At 44.8% G+C, this 17,291-nt stretch overlaps 3 protein-coding genes and 1 long non-coding RNA gene across 9 annotated transcripts in view; 3 read left to right on the top strand and 1 right to left on the bottom strand.

Annotated features, from left to right (window-relative positions):
• The window catches only part of LOC310636531 (uncharacterized protein), a 142,481-nt gene that overhangs the window by 106,559 nt on the left and 18,631 nt on the right, over positions 1-17,291 (top strand). The window lies entirely within an intron of this gene.
• LOC310636547 overlaps positions 1-17,291 on the bottom strand; it is a 331,701-nt gene that overhangs the window by 65,321 nt on the left and 249,089 nt on the right. The gene's annotated exons all lie outside the window — the stretch shown is intronic.
• The window catches only part of LOC310636529 (uncharacterized protein), a 75,355-nt gene that overhangs the window by 56,390 nt on the left and 1,674 nt on the right, over positions 1-17,291 (top strand). For 3 of the 6 annotated variants that reach the window (XM_083356464.1, XM_083356465.1, XM_083356463.1), the window contains exons 2-3: positions 10,649-10,901; positions 16,709-16,867. The gene's annotated coding sequence lies outside the window, so the exon portion shown is untranslated. Of the gene's footprint in view, positions 1-7,463; positions 7,484-9,180; positions 10,902-15,933; positions 16,868-17,291 lie in introns of those variants that run through there. The other 3 variants (XM_083356466.1, XM_083356467.1, XM_083356468.1) reach the window with 3 other exon arrangements.
• Positions 3,266-5,305, top strand: LOC310633322 (uncharacterized protein; the record flags this gene model as incomplete). The annotated part of the gene is made up of 1 exon (XM_083351024.1): positions 3,266-5,305. One exon carries the CDS (start codon positions 3,266-3,268, stop codon positions 4,580-4,582), a length of 1,317 nt encoding a protein of 438 aa, XP_083207150.1. The 3' UTR covers positions 4,583-5,305.

Here is a 17,291-nt window from a genome sequence, read left to right on the forward strand (position 1 = left end):
TTCCCCAAGCAGAAAAACCAGTTCTATAGATATGTAAATGTAGGCCATCAGGAAGGTTGGAGCTAGCTCAGGGGTAGGCAACCTCGGCTCTTTTATGACTCATGGACTTCAACTCCCAGAATTCCTGAGCCAGTGGCTCAGGAATTCTGGGAGTTGAAGTCCATGAGTCATAAAAGAGCCGAGGTTGCCTACCCCTGAGCTAGAACATTAAGAAGACAAAGACACCTAAAATCTACATACCACAGCCCAGGGAAGCAGGATTTGACCTTTGGACATAATAGGATTAACCCATCACCATCACAATGCCAGAAGAGCACTCTCAGACTCAGGTTCAAAGTTCATGACACAGGAAATAACCTCAAACAGGAACAGGAAGCAACTCTAAACAAAAGGATCCAGAGGGTATAAAAAAAACCCTACTCCTACATGTGGTCAGTCCTTCTTTTTCTGCTGGAACCATCTTTGTGTCTGGCTCTCCTTTCCAATAAACTGCAACCTTCTTCCTAAAGCAGTTGCCATGTTTATTCCCAGTTTGGATGAACCATAATGAAGACTTTTCTTCCAACACTCCAAAGAGCCTTGGTGGAGCAGTGGGCTAATGCCTCCTTAAGTAACACCAGCTGCCTGCAATTAGTGCAGGTTCGAGTCCCACCAGGCTCAAGGTTGACTCAGCCTTCCATCCTTCCGAGGTAGGTAAAATGAGGAGCCAGATTGTTGGGGGCAATAAGCTGACTTTGTAATAATGCCGCTTGGGGGGGGGTGCGAAAGCCCTAATAAGCAGGCATATACATAGAATGAAGGTTTATTGCTAAGCACATTGATTTGTGCTTCTTAGATTGTAAGCCGCCCTGAGTCTTCGGAGAAGGGCGGGATATAAATGGGATTAAAAAAAAAAGTGTACGGAAGGGCAGCCCTTTTCACACAGGCTCTGCCCCACCTGATCTCTCTCATCTTCCACTGAGTTTTTCCTGCTCACAACTCTGCCTTGGTCCCTGTTGGATTTCATCTTGCTGGTTTCTCTCCATTTTGGCTCATCAAGATCTTCTTGAATCAGGATTCTATATCCGTTATTTTGTATTGTGAAGAAATGATCCTATTTTCTCCTCCCTCTTCCAGGTCATTTACACGTTATGTTCAGCATTACTCTCGGCATCTGAGCCTTTTTCCTTTCTCTTTGCAGGAGAGCAGTGAAGATGTGGCCATGAGTTCCACAGAGGAAAAAGGGGCGTTCTTGGATCGGGACCCACAAACTCCATTCTAGAGAATTTGGAAATTGAGGCCTGGTTGGAGAAGCAGCTTCCTGCACAAAGGACCAGTCGGTCAGTCGAGATCAAATCGGTCAGCGGTGAGGATCATACCTGGCCTCGATTCAGAGCAGTAACGAGTGACCCAGAAACCTCTTACCCGCAACTATATTTCTTTTCACTTTGGGGAAGCTCTCTGTAGCTTTATTTTCTCTGACCAGCAAAGGTCCTTTTACGAGAGGCTTGGCTGTTGCTCCTGGAGAAGGATGAAATGCCAAATCTGAGCCATTTTCCCTTCCTCCTTTCCTGTCCGATCTTCTGGGGTTGAGTCTCTTTTCGGGTGCTCTGACTGAAGTACTCTTTCCAGTACACAAAGACACACACAGAGAGAGAGAAACATACAGTGTATTGGTTGGGCCTGGTTGTGCTTAGAGAAGCACAACACACAAGCCCCCTAGTGTGATCCAGGGCTTCGGTTGGCCTCTCTCCAATCTGGGTAGGAAATGCAAAGGAATGACCTCAATTCAGACAGTCTTGTGCCCATCCAAGGGTTGTGGAATAAGCCAGGTGTGGCCCCATAGACAAACTCTTACCTGCTCCATCCCCTTGCCTTCTTGCCAGTGGCATCTGTGGCACTTCCTGCTGAAGAAACATCGGTTTGTCTCGGGCGGCAGAGGGGAGGCCACGGAGCCCCAGCCCAGGCCACGTTCAATCTGAGGGGATGCTGGAGAAATTAGAAATCCTTTGGGAGACGTTGCTTAGATAAGGTATGGAAGATGCGGCTTGGAGAATGGCGCAAGGCTGCAAAGGCCATTAGTCTGGCAGTGGTGGGGCTGGGGGCTGGGGTCAGTGCAGCTGGCTGAAGCGGCTGAAGTTCCCCCCCCCCAGCTCTAGCCCCAGTACTGCGGTCAGTTTGTTGTGATTCAGGGTCAGCCTGTGGGTTCGGCAGTTGGGTCGAATGACTCAGATGAGGGGGAGGAGGGGGGTGTTGAAGAACTTGCTGATGATGGCTTTGAGGCTCCGCAGAGCCCCCAGCCAGGCCCCTCCTACCTGGTAGAGACCCAGCTGTGTGAGCCTGACAGTGTGGATGAAGATGACCCACAGCTGGCCCTGTTCAAGGACGCCCGACGCAGGAGGCAGTCAAGTAGGAGCAAGCAGAGGAAGGCTGTGGGGCTTCTCGGAAGGAGGCAAAGAGAGGCCACGCCCTGAACTCTTTATAAAGGGAATGTTTGGGGAGGGCTGGTTTGCTGAAAGCAACCGCTCCGATAGTGTTTCAAAGCTCCTGTATCTTTGTATGTGTTTTGTTTGTTTTTGTAATAAATTTGGCAGACGTATTCCAGCCTCTTGCCGTTTATAAAGGGGTTGCCTTTTCTGCAAGGCCGGTAGCAGGCTGGTACAGAACACAGTTAGGGCTTCTTTGTGTGGCCAGGCTGAAGTGGTTCAGGCCTCAAGGGGCGGGGGCTACAGCTTTGCCTCCCCCTTCAGCAGCCCCAAACTCATAGTTGGCCTGTGCCAGGTCCCCAGGACCTCCCCCCACCCTGGGGCACCCCCAGAGCCTTTGCCAGGGCTGCCCTCCTCTTAGCATCCCTCAGGATCACTTAATGGGCACAATCAGGAGTGGGCATTGAGCTCCTTGAGCCAGGTGGCCTCTCACCTCCCTTAGTAGCTACTTCATTGAATGACCAAGATTCCAGTCCCAATTGTGGTCATGAGGACTACCTTCTTCTCCTTGACTTAGGAAAAGAAACAAGGTTAGAGTCGATGAGCAGCAGAAGAGTTTTGCTTCCTAGAGCTGTGAGGGCTCCATCTCGGGTGTACTGAGTGCCCATGTCCCGGTCAGAGGGTGGAAGACCTTCATGGTCCCTTTCAAGTCTAAGATTTTGTGACTCTCTACCACTCTCAAAAGGAAATACTATTCTCATCTTCTTTTTCGTTCCACCAGCAGGAAAATAAATGTGACCTGCAAGCCAACTATCAACAGACAGGAGAAAATCAGCACAAGGCAACAGCTGCCCAAAAAGATGGAGGCTGGGAAAAACTCGGATCCCCCGTCAGACACGAGCAGCACTCTGGAAGACCAGGAAAGAACCCATGAATGCTCAGAGTGTGGGAAATTCTTTCCTCGGCAGTCCCTCCTTTTGACCCACAGGAAGATCCATGTGAGAAGTGGATCCAGTGAAGGTTTGGAGGGTGAGAAATCCTTCTCTGGAAAAAACCCCAAAGATCTTAGAAGCCCCCCCAGACAAAAACCCCATAAATGTGAGGAATGTGGCTTATGCTTTGGTCGAAAGTCACAGCTTCTTAGACATCTGAAAATCCACAGTGGAGAGAAACCCTATCAGTGTGTGGAATGTGGGAAATGTTTCCGTCAAAAAGTCACTCTCAGAAACCACGAGAGGCTTCACACCGGGGAGAAACCTTATCAATGTCTGGAATGTGGGAGGAGCTTTTCTCAGAGTGCAAATCTTCAGGCCCATGAGAAGATTCATGCAGGAATCAAATCTTACAAATGCTTTGAGTGTGGAAAATGTTTCTCCCACAGTTCATCCCTTCGGAGTCATTGGAAATTACACATAGGGGAGAAAAATGAAAAGTGCCTCGAATGCGGGAAATGTTTTACCTTGAAATCATACCTAGTGAAACATCAGAGAATTCACACTGGAGAAAAACCCTATGAATGCCAAGAATGTGGGAGACGATTTGTGGATTCTTCTGTACTTCAGAGACACCAGAGGAGGCACAAAGGGGAGAAACCCTATCAATGTGGGGAGTGTGGGAAAAGTTTTCTTGACCAAAGTGAGCTTCAGATTCATGAAAGAATCCACACAGGGGAGAAGCCATTCAAATGTGGGGTGTGTGGGATATGCTTTAGCCAAAAACAAAGCCTTGAAAGCCATCACACGGTCCACACAGGAAAGAAGCCGTACAGATGCCTAGAATGTGGGAAATGTTTTGGACAGAAGGGAGGCCTTTGGGCACATCACAAAATCCACACAGGGGAGAAGCCACATCAATGCAATGAATGTGAACAATTCTATCGTACCTCATCTGCCCTTAAAAGTCATGTGAAAATTCACACAGGGGAAAAAAACTACAAATGTTTAGACTGTGGGAGAACATTTGCTGATGCAAGTTCCCTCAGAAGCCACAGCCGAATCCACACAGGAGAGAAGCCCTTTAAATGCTCAGAGTGCGACAAATGTTTTTCTCAGAAAGGTAATCTTGTGACACATCAGCGAACGCACACTGGAGAGAAACCCTACAAATGTCTGGAGTGTGGGAAGTATTTTGCCCATCCTTCAACACTTCACATGCACACCAGAAATCACACAGGATAGTGGCCTTATGAATGTGCAGAGTGCAAGAAACCTTTTCATTGTAAATCAAAGTTAAAAATGCATCAGATTGTCCATTGCAGAGATAAACGTCTTCTGTCTATCGTGGAAAAAAATATTTCTTTTTCAAAAGTCACATCTTAAGGTTAATCAGGAACATCACACAGTGTCAGAAGGGAAATCCTACTATTGTTTGGTGTGGGGAAAATGTTTTTCCTACTCAAGTAGCCTTAATCAAGAAAAACTGCATAAATGTTTGCCTCACAAAGCAGCAGCGTTAGTAGCTTAACAGTTATTACACAAGAGAAAAGAGCTATAAGTGACGGGCGGAGTAGATGATGTTTTGCAGTGCAGCTAGTCTCAAATTACAGTCGCAATTGGGAACAGATTTCCAGTCATAAATTGTTACGGTTGTTAGTCGAGGCACCCATATATATCGGAGCTGATTTTCTGACAGGTTTCTAGTCATTAAGTAAGTCACTGTAGTCCTAAACATAAAGCCGTTCTTCCAAATGTGTGTGTTTTGATAAAAAGTGGCAATATGCCAGGAACTAGCAAAAAAAGAAAAATTGGGATCCCACGGCTGCAGGATCACACAAGTGGTCTTACAAGCCATCCGGTTGTGTAGTGCCCTTAATGAGGTTACATAACTTTTTGTCTTTTGGGATGTGGATTGGGGTGTGTTGGTGGCTGGCTTTTAGGTCATTATCGTATATGGACATGTATATAATGTATATTCACCTTCATTTGTGACAAATTGTCTAGCTGAAAATAAAAAACGTTGAAAGCAAAGTTCTTGCCACTTTCCTGTATTTCTAGCAAAGAAAGTCAAATCGGATGGAAATAGCTCAGATGGTCAGGAACCCTTAAGAATATTTTAAAATGTTATTTTAAAATTCTTGCCAGTGTTTGATAAACGGAACATTCTTCTTCAATGATTTCATGATTCTTTCTTTGGCTCGATCTTCACGCTTGCTAACAGGAAAAGAAGCCACAGCCTGTGTTCCACTTACGGCAGCATTTGGGACTGGAGTTTCCATCCTTAAACGATGCCGTCATAAACCCCTGACTGCACTGCAGAGTGATGACAATCCCTACAGTCCCGGTTGCCGTCGTTAATTGAATCCCACGGTCATTTGACGGGGCAACTTTCTGCAGTCTCCCCACAAAGTCAGTGGGGAAACGGGGAGGAAGTTGTGAGTCTCAGGTCCACAGCAGCAAAGCATCTCCTGACCTGTGTGAGAGGGAGCAAGGAGTGTCCAAGGCTATGGGAGAGGGTGAGGAAGGGTGTGCAAGCGGCGTGGCATGGGTGGGTGTGCGAGAGAGCAAGGGGTGCACAAGAGGCCTGGTGTGGCAGCAGGAGAGGAGTGACAGGACAGGGAGAGGACGTGGGGGAGCGAGGGTCACGTGGGTCAGGATGGAGGCAATTGGGACTCCGCAAGTGGCTAGCACAGCACGAGTGCAGAGGGGTCAAGGGAGGGGATGTGAGTGGAAGATACCTACCCAGCGACTTGCAGTCTTCCATGCCAGCTTCCCCTTTGACTTTTCAGGGAAGCCAGCATAGAAGTTTGCAAATAGCAGTCATGCAAAGGTTGCTTGCCAACCAGTGGTACCTGCCTACAGCTTGCAAAAGCACTCAGATATTGATCACAAACAGCCAGAACAAGAAGGATCAGTTGCAGCCACCAATTGATTGTGGGTGGTTATGCCCCAGAAGGTGTTCTGCAGATGTTGAGTTGAAATCCCAAACATCTGGAAGGCAGCAGCTGGGGCAAGGTGGCCAGAGGGGTCTCCCAGCTCTCATTGGACTGACCTGCTTAACTCCTGCTTCTTTCTTAAACCCGGGTGCTGCTCTAAGGTCCTAATTGTTTTTGTATCTGAGAAAGAGAAATATTTCTGACTGCAGAGTAAAGAAAATGTCATTCTACACACAGCAGGTTAACCTTGTGTTTCTTGGGTTGTGGGTCCAGTGATTGTCTCGCCACAAGGAGGCTTGGTAGCATTCACTCAATGGAATCCTCCAGATGTGAGCTAGGCTGGGATTCTACTCCCATAACGCCTTGCCTGCTGGACTTGATGGGAGTTGTGATCCACCAACTCTGCATCCTCCAGGCAGGTAAGCTGCTCTTAAGGCATCTAAAGGTGACATTTGATAATGTTTGGAGCTGGTGAACAGGCCAAATAAGCTTAATATATATTCAAAAGTTGAAATATCCTTAAGAGGCCCAAATGAACATTAGGTGTCAAGGGAGGGGTGGGGTAGAGAATAATAAGAAGGGGTCTCCTCAGCGCCCTACAAAGAGTGTATAAGTCTCTGTGTGAAACGGGAGACCCCGAAGCCCAGCAGTGGCTCAAGTGTTTTTATCCTTGGGAGGGAAGCAGGGACCCAGCATCCCCAGCGCCTCTCCGATTCTGGGCAGAAGGGAGGGGAAGGCAGAGGGGGGGCCCTGGGTGGACTCTCCTCCCCCCCCGTCTGTTCTCTCCTGCACAGCTGGAGTTGGAGATCTTCGGGATCCAGAAGGGATCCGCTCGGGCCTTCTTCCCCTTCTTCCCCCAGGCGCTCCCCCAACCTCGGCTGCACGGAGGACCCTGCCCCGCTTCCCCTCCCCTCCCGTCTCGGCCGCGGAGGGGAGCCCGGGAGGGAGGGGGAGGAGAGGGGGCGGCCAAGGGGCGGGGCTGCAAGGCGGAGGCGGAGCCTAAGAGGAAGAGAGAAGCCCCGCCCCCCTCGACCCTCCCACTCGCTGGATTTTCTTCCGGGTGTCTCGTTTCTCCCCGGGAGGATCGGCGCCGGATCCCTCGGGAGAGGCTTCTGGATCCCGATCCCGGGCAGTCCTGGCTGCTCTCTTCCCTCCGGCCTTCGGGGCGCCCCTCCCGCCGGGAGATCTTTTCCCCGCCGGGAGAAAGGTAGCTGCGGATCCGCCTCTTCGTCCTGCAGGGATTTCCTTGGGGAGATTCGGCTCTGGCGTCGCCTGCAGGGAAAGGATCCCTCCCTTCCCTCCAGCGGAGCAAAGGGGGATCCCTCCCCGGATTGGATCTGCCCCCTCCTCGCCCGGCCCCTTAGGCTCCCCGCGGGGCTCCGGGTGGATCCGGGAAGGAGCTTTCAGAAGGTCTCTCTCTGGTCCGTTTGAACAGCTTCCCTTTTCCTCAAGAGCAGCTCCAAAAACGGAGCTTTAAAAGATTTATTGAGATTTGTAAGGCGGTATTAAAACGGTCTGAGAAGGAAGGACTCGCTGGAGAAGAGCCTCATGCTGGGAAAGGTGGAGGGCAAGAGAAGAAGGGGACGACAGAGAATGAGGTGGCTGGATGGAGTTACTGAAGCAGGAGGCGTGAGCCTAGATGGACTCCAGAAGATGGTGGAAGACAGGAAGGCCTGGAGCAAGGGTAGGCCACCTTGGCTCTTTTATGACTGGTGGACTTCAACTCCCAGAATTCCTAAGCCAGCATGGCTCAGCTTGGAAACCTCTCCCTTTCCCCTCAGCATGGCCGGCTCAGGAATTCTGGGAGTTGAGGTCCACGAGTCATAAAGCGGCCTAGGCCAGGGGTAGGCCACCTTGGCTCTTTTATGATTGGTGGACTTCAACTCCCAGAATTCCTGAGCCAGCACGGCTCAGCTTGGAAACCTCTCCCTTTCCCCTCAGCATGGCCGGCTCAGGAATTCTGGGAGTTGAAGTCCACGAGTCATAAAGCGGCCTAGGCCAGGGGTAGGCCACCTTGGCTCTTTTTTCACTCGTGGACTTCAACTCCCAGAATTCCTGAGCCAGCATGGCTCAGCTTGGAAACCTCTCCCTTTCCCCTCAGCGTGGCCGGCTCAGGAATTCTGGGAGTTGAAGTCCACGAGTCATAAAGCAGCCTAGGCCAGGGGTAGGCCACCTTGGCTCTTTTATGACTGGTGGACTTCAACTCCCAGAATTCCTGAGCCAGCACGGCTCAGCTTGGAAACCTCTCCCTTTCCCCTCAGCATGGCCGGCTCAGGAATTCTGGGAGTTGAAGTCCACGAGTCATAAAGCGGCCTAGGCCAGGGGTAGGCCACCTTGGCTCTTTTATGATTGGTGGACTTCAACTCCCAGAATTCCTGAGCCAGCACGGCTCAGCTTGGAAACCTCTCCCTTTCCCCTCAGCATGGCCGGCTCAGGAATTCTGGGAGTTGAAGTCCACGAGTCATAAAGCGGCCTAGGCCAGGGGTAGGCCACCTTGGCTCTTTTTTGACTCGTGGACTTCAACTCCCAGAATTCCTGAGCCAGCATGGCTCAGCTTGGAAACCTCTCCCTTTCCCCTCAGCGTGGCCGGCTCAGGAATTCTGGGAGTTGAAGTCCACAAGTCATAAAGCAGCCTAGGCCAGGGGTAGGCCACCTTGGCTCTTTTTTGACTCGTGGACTTCAACTCCCAAAATTCCTGAGCCAGCATGGCTCAGCTTGGAAACCTCTCCCTTTCCCCTCAGCGTGGCTGGCTTAGGAATTCTGGGAGTTGAAGTCCACGAGTCATAAAGCAGCCTAGGCCAGGGGTAGGCCACCTTGGCTCTTTTTTGACTCGTGGACTTCAACTCCCAGAATTCCTGAGCCAGCACGACTCAGCTTGGAAACCTCTCCCTTTCCCCTCAGCGTGGCTGGCTGAGGAATTCTGGGAGTTGAAGTCCACGAGTCATGAAAGAGCCACGGTTGTCTACTCCTGGCCTGGAGGAGCGTTCTCCATAGGGTCGCCGTAGACTTCGCAGCTAACAACAACATTAAAACGGGCTGAGCTCGTTGCGACAGCGAGGGGAGTTTTTGGAGGGAAATCAAAGGTTTAAAGGTTTAAATTTACTGAATGGAATCGTCTTAAGCCACAAAAAAGAGCCTCTTTCTTTGAGCTCAGCGTAGTTGTAAAAGGCTAAAAAAACCCAATTTCCTTTGTACGGTAATATTTACTTTGCTTCGGCTTTAAAAAGCTGAGGAGAATTTCTAAACTTTATGATTTTTCTTGTTTTACCCAGAAGAGGCTGTGATGTGGCAGCCCCTTCTTGGGGGGTTGTTTTTCTTCTTATAAAGTTTTTTTATTATTATTTTTTAACCTCTACACACAAATGTTTAGTTTTTCAAACAGCCTGCGATCTGGATTCATAAAACGCTAATACATAAATCAAGTCCTATTCTTTGGTTCTCTCTTCTAACCATTTGTAAGAATAAATTCCAGCTTTGGGAATATTCTGTTTCTTCTTTGTCTTTTAAAGGTTTATTAAAGGTTTATTAAATTTATATGCCGCCCTTCTCCCTGAGGACTCAGGGCGGCTCACAACAATAAAAAGTTAAAAAAGATACAAATACAAAAATTAAAAGAGGATTAAACAATATAAGAAATAAGAACAATTTGAACCCATAAAGAACCAAATTTAAAAACCATGATCGGTCCAGGCCCGCTTGTTGGAATAACCACGTCTTTAGGTCTCATAGTTTAAATCTGTCCATCTCTGCGCATTCCAATATCTTCTTTATTACCTCTTTTTCTGACGGTATTTGTTCATTTTTCCAACGTTGCGCATAACGTAGTCTTGCTGCAGTTACAATATGTAAAACCAAGTATAAATTTTGCTTATTGATTTTTTCTGGTACTGTACCTAATTAAAAAAAATAGGGATTAAATACTTACATGTTCTCTTAATATTTTTTCTAGCCAAGCATGTTGTTTTTCAAAGCACCGAGGAAGTTTTCAGGCTGGTCTTGTGAGCAGGTAATAAAAACAAGCTGATGGCCAAAAGGCTGCCTTGCGTAATTGTAAATATTTTTTGAAACACCTGCCCGAAATCTTTGTGACCTCCCAGCCTCCAAAAAGAGCAGGAAAGTGCAGCAATTTCCACACATGCTCTGCCCCATTTGATCTCTCTCATCTCCCTTTGAGTTTTCTTACTCACAACTCTGCCTTGGTCCCGGTTGGACTTCACCTTGCTGGTTTCTTCCATTTTGGCTCATCAAGATCTTCTTGAATCAAAGACTCCATCTCCGTTATTTTGTAGCCTCAGCCAATAATTCCAATAATTCTCCAGATTATGTTCAGCGTTATTCTTGGAATCTGGGCCTTTCTCACTTCTCTTTGCAGGAGCCCAGTGAGGATGTGGCCGTGAGCTCCACAGAGGAGAAGGGGGGGGCGTTCTTGAATCAGGACCCTCCAACCTTTGGCCGGGACTCCGTAATAGAGAATTTGGAAATCGTGGCCCAGTTGGAGAAGCAGCGTTCTGCACAAAGGGCCAATCGGTGTGGAGAGAGAAACCGGTCAGTGGTGACGATCATCCCTGGCCTGGACTCAGAGGGGGAACAGGTGACCCAGAGACCTCTTAGCTGGAACTTTAAAGGTGAGTAACAATTCTTGGTTAAATCTTGGTTTGGAGAATAAGCATTTTATTTGACAGAACAGTAATGCAGAGAAAATGGGTTTGCTTCCATGGTGCTGGGTGAAGGCATAACTTAGTTCAGTTAAGGACTTTACGTTGAGTGTGTTTCTTTTTTTTTCTTTTTTTCTTTTTTGTAACAAGCTTTTTATTTTTTTATTTTTTCCCTCTACATACATATGTTAGTTTTTCAAACAGCGTGTGATCTGGGTTCATAAAACGCTAATACATAATCAAGTCCTACTCTTTGGTTCTCTCTTCTAGCCGTTTGTAGAATAAATTCCAGCTTTGGTAGTATTCTGTTTCTTCTTGGTCTTTCAGCCTCATAGTTAATCTGTCCATCTCCTCACATTCTAGTATTTTTTTATTACTTCTTCCTCTGAAAGTATTCGTTCATTCTTCCAACATTGCGCATAGCTTATTCTTGCTGCGGTTATAATATGTAGAACCAAATATAAAAGGTAAAGGTTCCCCCGCACATGCATGCTAGTCGTTTCCGACTCTAGGGGCCGGTGCTCATCTCCATTTCAAAGCCGAAGAGCCAGCGCTTGTCTGAGGACATCTCCGTGGTCATGTGGCCGGCATGACTAGACGCCAAAGGCGCACGGAACGCTGTTACCTTCCCACCGAACTGGTCCCTATTTTTCTACTTGCATTTTTACGTGTTTTCAAACTGCTAGGTTGGCAGAAGCTGGGACGAGTAACAGGCACTCACTCTGTTGCGCGGCACTCGGGATTCGACCCGCCAAACTGCCGACCTTCTGATCGACAAGCTCAGCGTCCTAACGCACTGAGCCACCGCGTCCCTTAGAACCAAATATAAGTTTTGCTTATTAATCTTTTCTGGTACTATACCTAATAAAAAAATTCTGGATTAAATACTACATGTTCTCCTAATACTTTTTCTAGCCAAGCATATATTTTTTTCCAATAGGCCTTTGTCACATGTCCACCAGATATGATAATACATACCTAAATTATGTTTACATTTCCAACATTTACCTGATACATTTTTAAACATTTTTGCTAATCTTGCTGGAGGCAAGTGCCATCTATAAAACATTTTATACAGATTTTCTTTATACGCAGTTGACATTGTCAATTTATAATTTCTCTCCCATAATTTTTGCCATTTTTCTAATTCTATATTATAACCAAAGTTTTTCGCCCACCGTATCATTGTCTCTTTAGTTTGTTCACTTTCCATCTCTAAAATTAACAAAAAAATATACATTTTCTTAATTAATTTTTCGTCAGAAGTTAATAATATCTTATCAAATACAGTTTGTTCTTTATAAAATCCATACAGTTTCATATCTTTTTCATATCTATTTTGTATTTGTAAGCGTACCCACCATGACATGTTGATGCCCTGATTTTCCAGCTCTTGTTTCGATTTTAATGTCCCATCAGTATTCAAAATATCTCTATATGTCCAAGTTTTTTCAAAATCTAACACATTTCTGTGTGAGAAAGCTTCAGTCGCTGATAACCACCCTGGAATTTTTACATATATTTTCGTTTTAATTTTTTCCCATACTGTTATCAAAGCATTTCTAATACAGTGATTTTGAAAATACTTATGGCTTTTGTTTTTCCCAACCCAATTGTAAGTCATATCCCTCCAGATATAACAACCTTTTATTCGTAAGCATTATCCATTCTTTCACCCATGTTAATACAGATGCTTGATAATACAAAGCCCACTCAGGTAGGCCAAAGCCTCCATTTTCCTTAGTATCTTGCAAGGTTTTCATCTTTATTCTAGCTTTCTTTCCTTGCCATACAAACTTCAAAATTTTAACTGTAGCAATTCTTCCTAATAATGACAGTTTTAAATTCTTCCACTTTTCCAAGTCTAGCTGTATTTGTTTCAATAACCTTCTATAATTATCTTCTTTTATTGTTGAGCACTTAGCTGATAAATATATACCCAAATATTTTACCTTTTTCACTCTCTGTACCTCTGTTACTTCTGACAATCGTTTTTTTTTTGCTTATCCGTAAGATTCTTAACTATTATCTTAGTTTTTTCTTTATTTACTTTTAGTCCCGCTATTTCTCCATATTGTTCTATTTCCCCCCCCCCCACAATTTTGGGATCATCTCCAAGGGTTCTTCCAAAATAAATACTAAATTATCAGCAAATGCTTGTAGCTTATATGTTTCACCCTTTATCCCCAACCCTCTAATCTCTGTATCTTGTCTTACATTTCGATTTAAAACTTCCAAAGTGAGAGGGCATCCTTGCCTTGTGCCTTTCCTTATTTCAAAGCTCTCAGTACAATCTCCATTCACAATCACTTTGGCTGTTTGTTTATTATACTGTATATTGTTTTTACCATATTTATAAAATTCTGTCCAAAGTCCATTGTTTGTAATTGATGAATCATAAATTGCCATGAAAGATTATCAAATGCCTTTTGAGCGTCTAAAAATATTAATGCCATTTGTTTCCCTGGATGTAGCTCATAGTATTCCAATACATCTATTATCACTCAGTTATTTTTCATTTGCCTCTTTGGTAAAATGCCATTTTGATCCAGGTGTATAAATTCACCAAATATTTTTTCAATCTCTCCTCCATTATTGAAGTAAAAATTTTATAATCCACATTAAGCAATGAAATCGGTCTATAGTTCTTAATCTGGGTCAAATCCGAATGTTCTTTTGGTATTAAAGTAATATTTTGCTTCAGTCCATGTTGTTGGCATTTTAGCTTCTAATAAAATCCATTTTGGCCCTTTTTGTATTCCTTTCCAGGTCATTTTCAAGGGATTATGATCTGCCCGTATGCCTGTTTCTATTTCAATGTCCTGAACATTCATTCTCACATCGGCAGTCATCCAAATCATATCATATCCTTGACCAGGATTTCTGGCTAATTGAATAAAAAGTATATTGCAATTTTTGTGGATTCACTTCCCTCCAAACGTCTTGAATTCCAATTTCCTCCACCATATCAAAAAATGTCTTAGGTAATCTTCCTCTTCCATTTTTCCCTGTTTTGTTACTTGTATAGTCAATTTTTCTATCATTGCATTGAAATCTCCGAGTAGGCAAATATTTTGATACTCCATTTCTATTATTTTTCTATGTAAGTGTTTGTAAAAATTTTCTTGATTATTATTCGGTGCATAAATTGCCACTAATAATATTTGCTTTTGATGCAGATAAATTTCCACCATTAAAATTCTTCCTTCTTCATCTGAATATACCATTTTAGAATCTATTGTCTCTTTAATATATAAAGCGACTCCTCTTTTTTTCCTGTTGTGCTGATGCATAATAAAGTTTTCCAATTTTTGGATATTCCAATAGTTTATGATGCTGTACTTTTATGTGTGTTTCTTGCAAACAAATTATATCCAAATTCAGTTTCCGTAATTTCCTAAAGATCTTATTTTTTTAATTGGGGAATTCAGTCCATTTATGTTTACTGAGAAGATTCCATTTTCTTTATCCATTTCCATTTATTTATATTTCGGTCTAGTAGATCTAGTAGTCCTTTGTTCTCTGGCAAGTCCTTCATCCTCGCCCTTTTGGTCATCTTCCTCTTTCTGTTCTTCTGTTTGTGCAGTTGCTCCTTGGGTTCTCTCTTCTGTTTGTTTCTGCTCCTTACTCTTCCCTTGACTTAGTTTCACTCCTTCATCTAATATTGACCTATTCTTCACTTCAAAATCTTCTGCTTTCCACATTGAGTCTAGTCTATACCTTGTACTGTTCCAGTTTATTAAGATACCTTCCGGCATCAACCATCTAAAATTTATGCCATTGGCAATCAATTTCGTGGTCAAAAAATGGTACTGTCTTTGTGTATCTCTAGCTCTCTTAGGTATCTGCTTTAAGGTCACAATTTCTTTATTTTTATATTGTATTGGTTCATCTCTAACTTTCCGTAGTACTTCATCTCTTGTTGTCTTCTTTGTAAACCCTGCCTGTACTTCTCTTGGCAGTTTATTTCTTCTTGCATAGCTTGAATTGAAGTGAAATATGTCATCTAACTCAAGCTGAATTTCTCCTCGGTCTGCCTTCAAAGTCTCCTACAGGATGTCAATAATCACCTCCGCTATGTTTTCTTTTCTATCCTCAGGAATGTTTTGAAATCTTAAATAATATTCCGCTTTTTCCATCTCTTAAGATCTTGATTGCATTCTCTAATTTTTCATTTTCTTGTTGTAACGTTTCTATCTTTTTATCATTCTCATCTGTTTTTTCTTCAAGTTTATCTTCTGTTGGTTTTTTATTCTCATTTGATTCTGAGTTTCAAATTTTCCCTTTATATCCAAACTTTCTTCATTTAATTTCTCCAGTTTACTTTGTGTACTTCTGTAATTTCCCTGCATTTCTAGGTGGTTTCTCTCCAAAGTCTCTTGATTTTTTAACAGAAGATCTTGAAGAAATTTTAATGAGGTCTGTGTTTCACTTCGAGCAGTGCGTATCTTTTCACGTTGCAACATTGCTTCAATAGATCCCTGGGTTGTAGGACTGGATTGTCCTACTGACAGTGCAGAAGAAATTTTCTTCATGAGTCTAGTAATATTTTATGAAGTCATTTTACAACTTATAATCTAAAGCCAAAACAACGTCTGTTTCAATTTAGCCAAATTCAATAAAAGTAGCTTTGAATCTCAATCTCACAACAAGGCAGTCTTATCATTTGCAGGTGTCTTTTGTCAAGGTTAACTTCAGTCAACAACAGTATATCAGAAATTTCGTTCTTCTTTCGCCACTAGGTGTCCTCCTTGGCTTATTTATCAATGTCCGATATTTTTAACAAAGAGTCTTTCCCCCCTTTATAATTACTCGCCGCTTTTAAACCTTCTGGGGGTCTTGGTACTTTCCAGCCCTCTCCCATCAGGGGCTCAACATTTATAATCCTCAAGGAGAAGGAAAGAGAAAATCTTGCTCACCCAGCTTCAGCACGCAGTTGAAATTCCGCTGATTTATGGTCCTTTTTGCTTCCTGTCAGAGCCGCCTATGACTGATAGATTTAAAACAAGCCTTTTTCTTCGTTTTTCCAGAGGGTCCTACAGTCCGCTCCGATCGGGTGTCCCCTGATCTGAGCTCCTGAAGTATCCCTCCTCCTTCATTGCCCCTCCAGGGCAACTTTCCAACCCTTTAAGGGTCGTCAGACAAAGAAAAACCGAGCTGGAAAGCTGAGCACCGGCTTTTCCCAGTTATCCCGACGGCTGCCAAACAGGAAGTCACGTTGAGTGTGTTTCATCAGCCAGTTATGGATCCACCTGGGGGTGATGCTATTTATCCCACATTTTTCTATCTTGCCAAGAAGTCCCCTGTGGTCTACTTTGCCACACGCCTTACTGAAGTCCAGGTACACGGGATCCACGTAATATTGTTGTTCCACTAATCCTGTCACTTGGTCAAAGAATGTAATAAGTTTTTCCTCTTCTGATCTGTTTTTGACAAACCCATGTTGGCTTCCAGTGATAGCTTTGTTTGTTTCTAGGCATTCTCAGATCCATTGTTAGATTATCTTTTCCAGGATATTCCCAGTTACTGATGTCAGCCCGATTGGTCTGTAGTTTCCCTGATCCCTTTTTTTCCCCTTTATGTAGTATTTTATAAAATGCACAAAACATTTCACGAGGAAGTCAGGGTCAAGTAGTCGTGATGGGATGGAGCTCATAAGTGCAAAATCGGAGGAAGGAAGGAAGAAAAGGAATCGGAAATGGGTGGCTTGGTTACACTAGCCTGAAGTCTCTTTCCTTCTCGTATGTGATGTCTTAATTTTTCCCTGATTCCTATAGTTCATTCTGGACTTACTACAATTCAGACCGGAATCATGGTCGTTGCGTGAAGCGGTCATTGAGATGTGACTTAGCTGCTTTGCTCAAACGTGGCAATCCTGCTCTTGTGCGCCTGGTTGTTGAGCAATTTCACAAGTTATTATGCAGACAAAGTCTCAGGTAAGGAATCTGGGGTTGCCTGAAGTGGGTAGGAGAGGCCATGTGAGTGCTGGCACAGGGCATGTGCGAGTTGAGGGGCTCGTGAAGAAGCTTAGAGATGCTTTGGGACACCTTGCTTGGAGACGGTATGGATCGTGCGGCTTGGAGAATGGCGCAGTGCTGCAAAGGCCTCCAGTCTGGGCTTTGAAGCTGCATTTCTAAGTATCAGCAGTGACACTGGGCTGAAAGTCCAGTCTTGGGGTCAGTGGCAGATGGCTGAAATGGCCCAGGCCTCCACTTAAGACACAGTCCCAGCATTGCTGTCAATCAGGGCTCCTTGGGGTGTGCCAGGCTTCCAGGGGGGGGGGGTTGGTAGCTTTCCATCCCACTTCAGTAGCCCCCCCCCAAACTCATTGGTGGCCTGTGCCTGGTCTCCAGAGTCCTC

Source organism: Vipera ursinii (assembly GCF_947247035.1).
Source record: "Vipera ursinii genome assembly, chromosome: 2".
Taxonomy (NCBI): Eukaryota; Metazoa; Chordata; class Lepidosauria; order Squamata; family Viperidae; genus Vipera; species Vipera ursinii.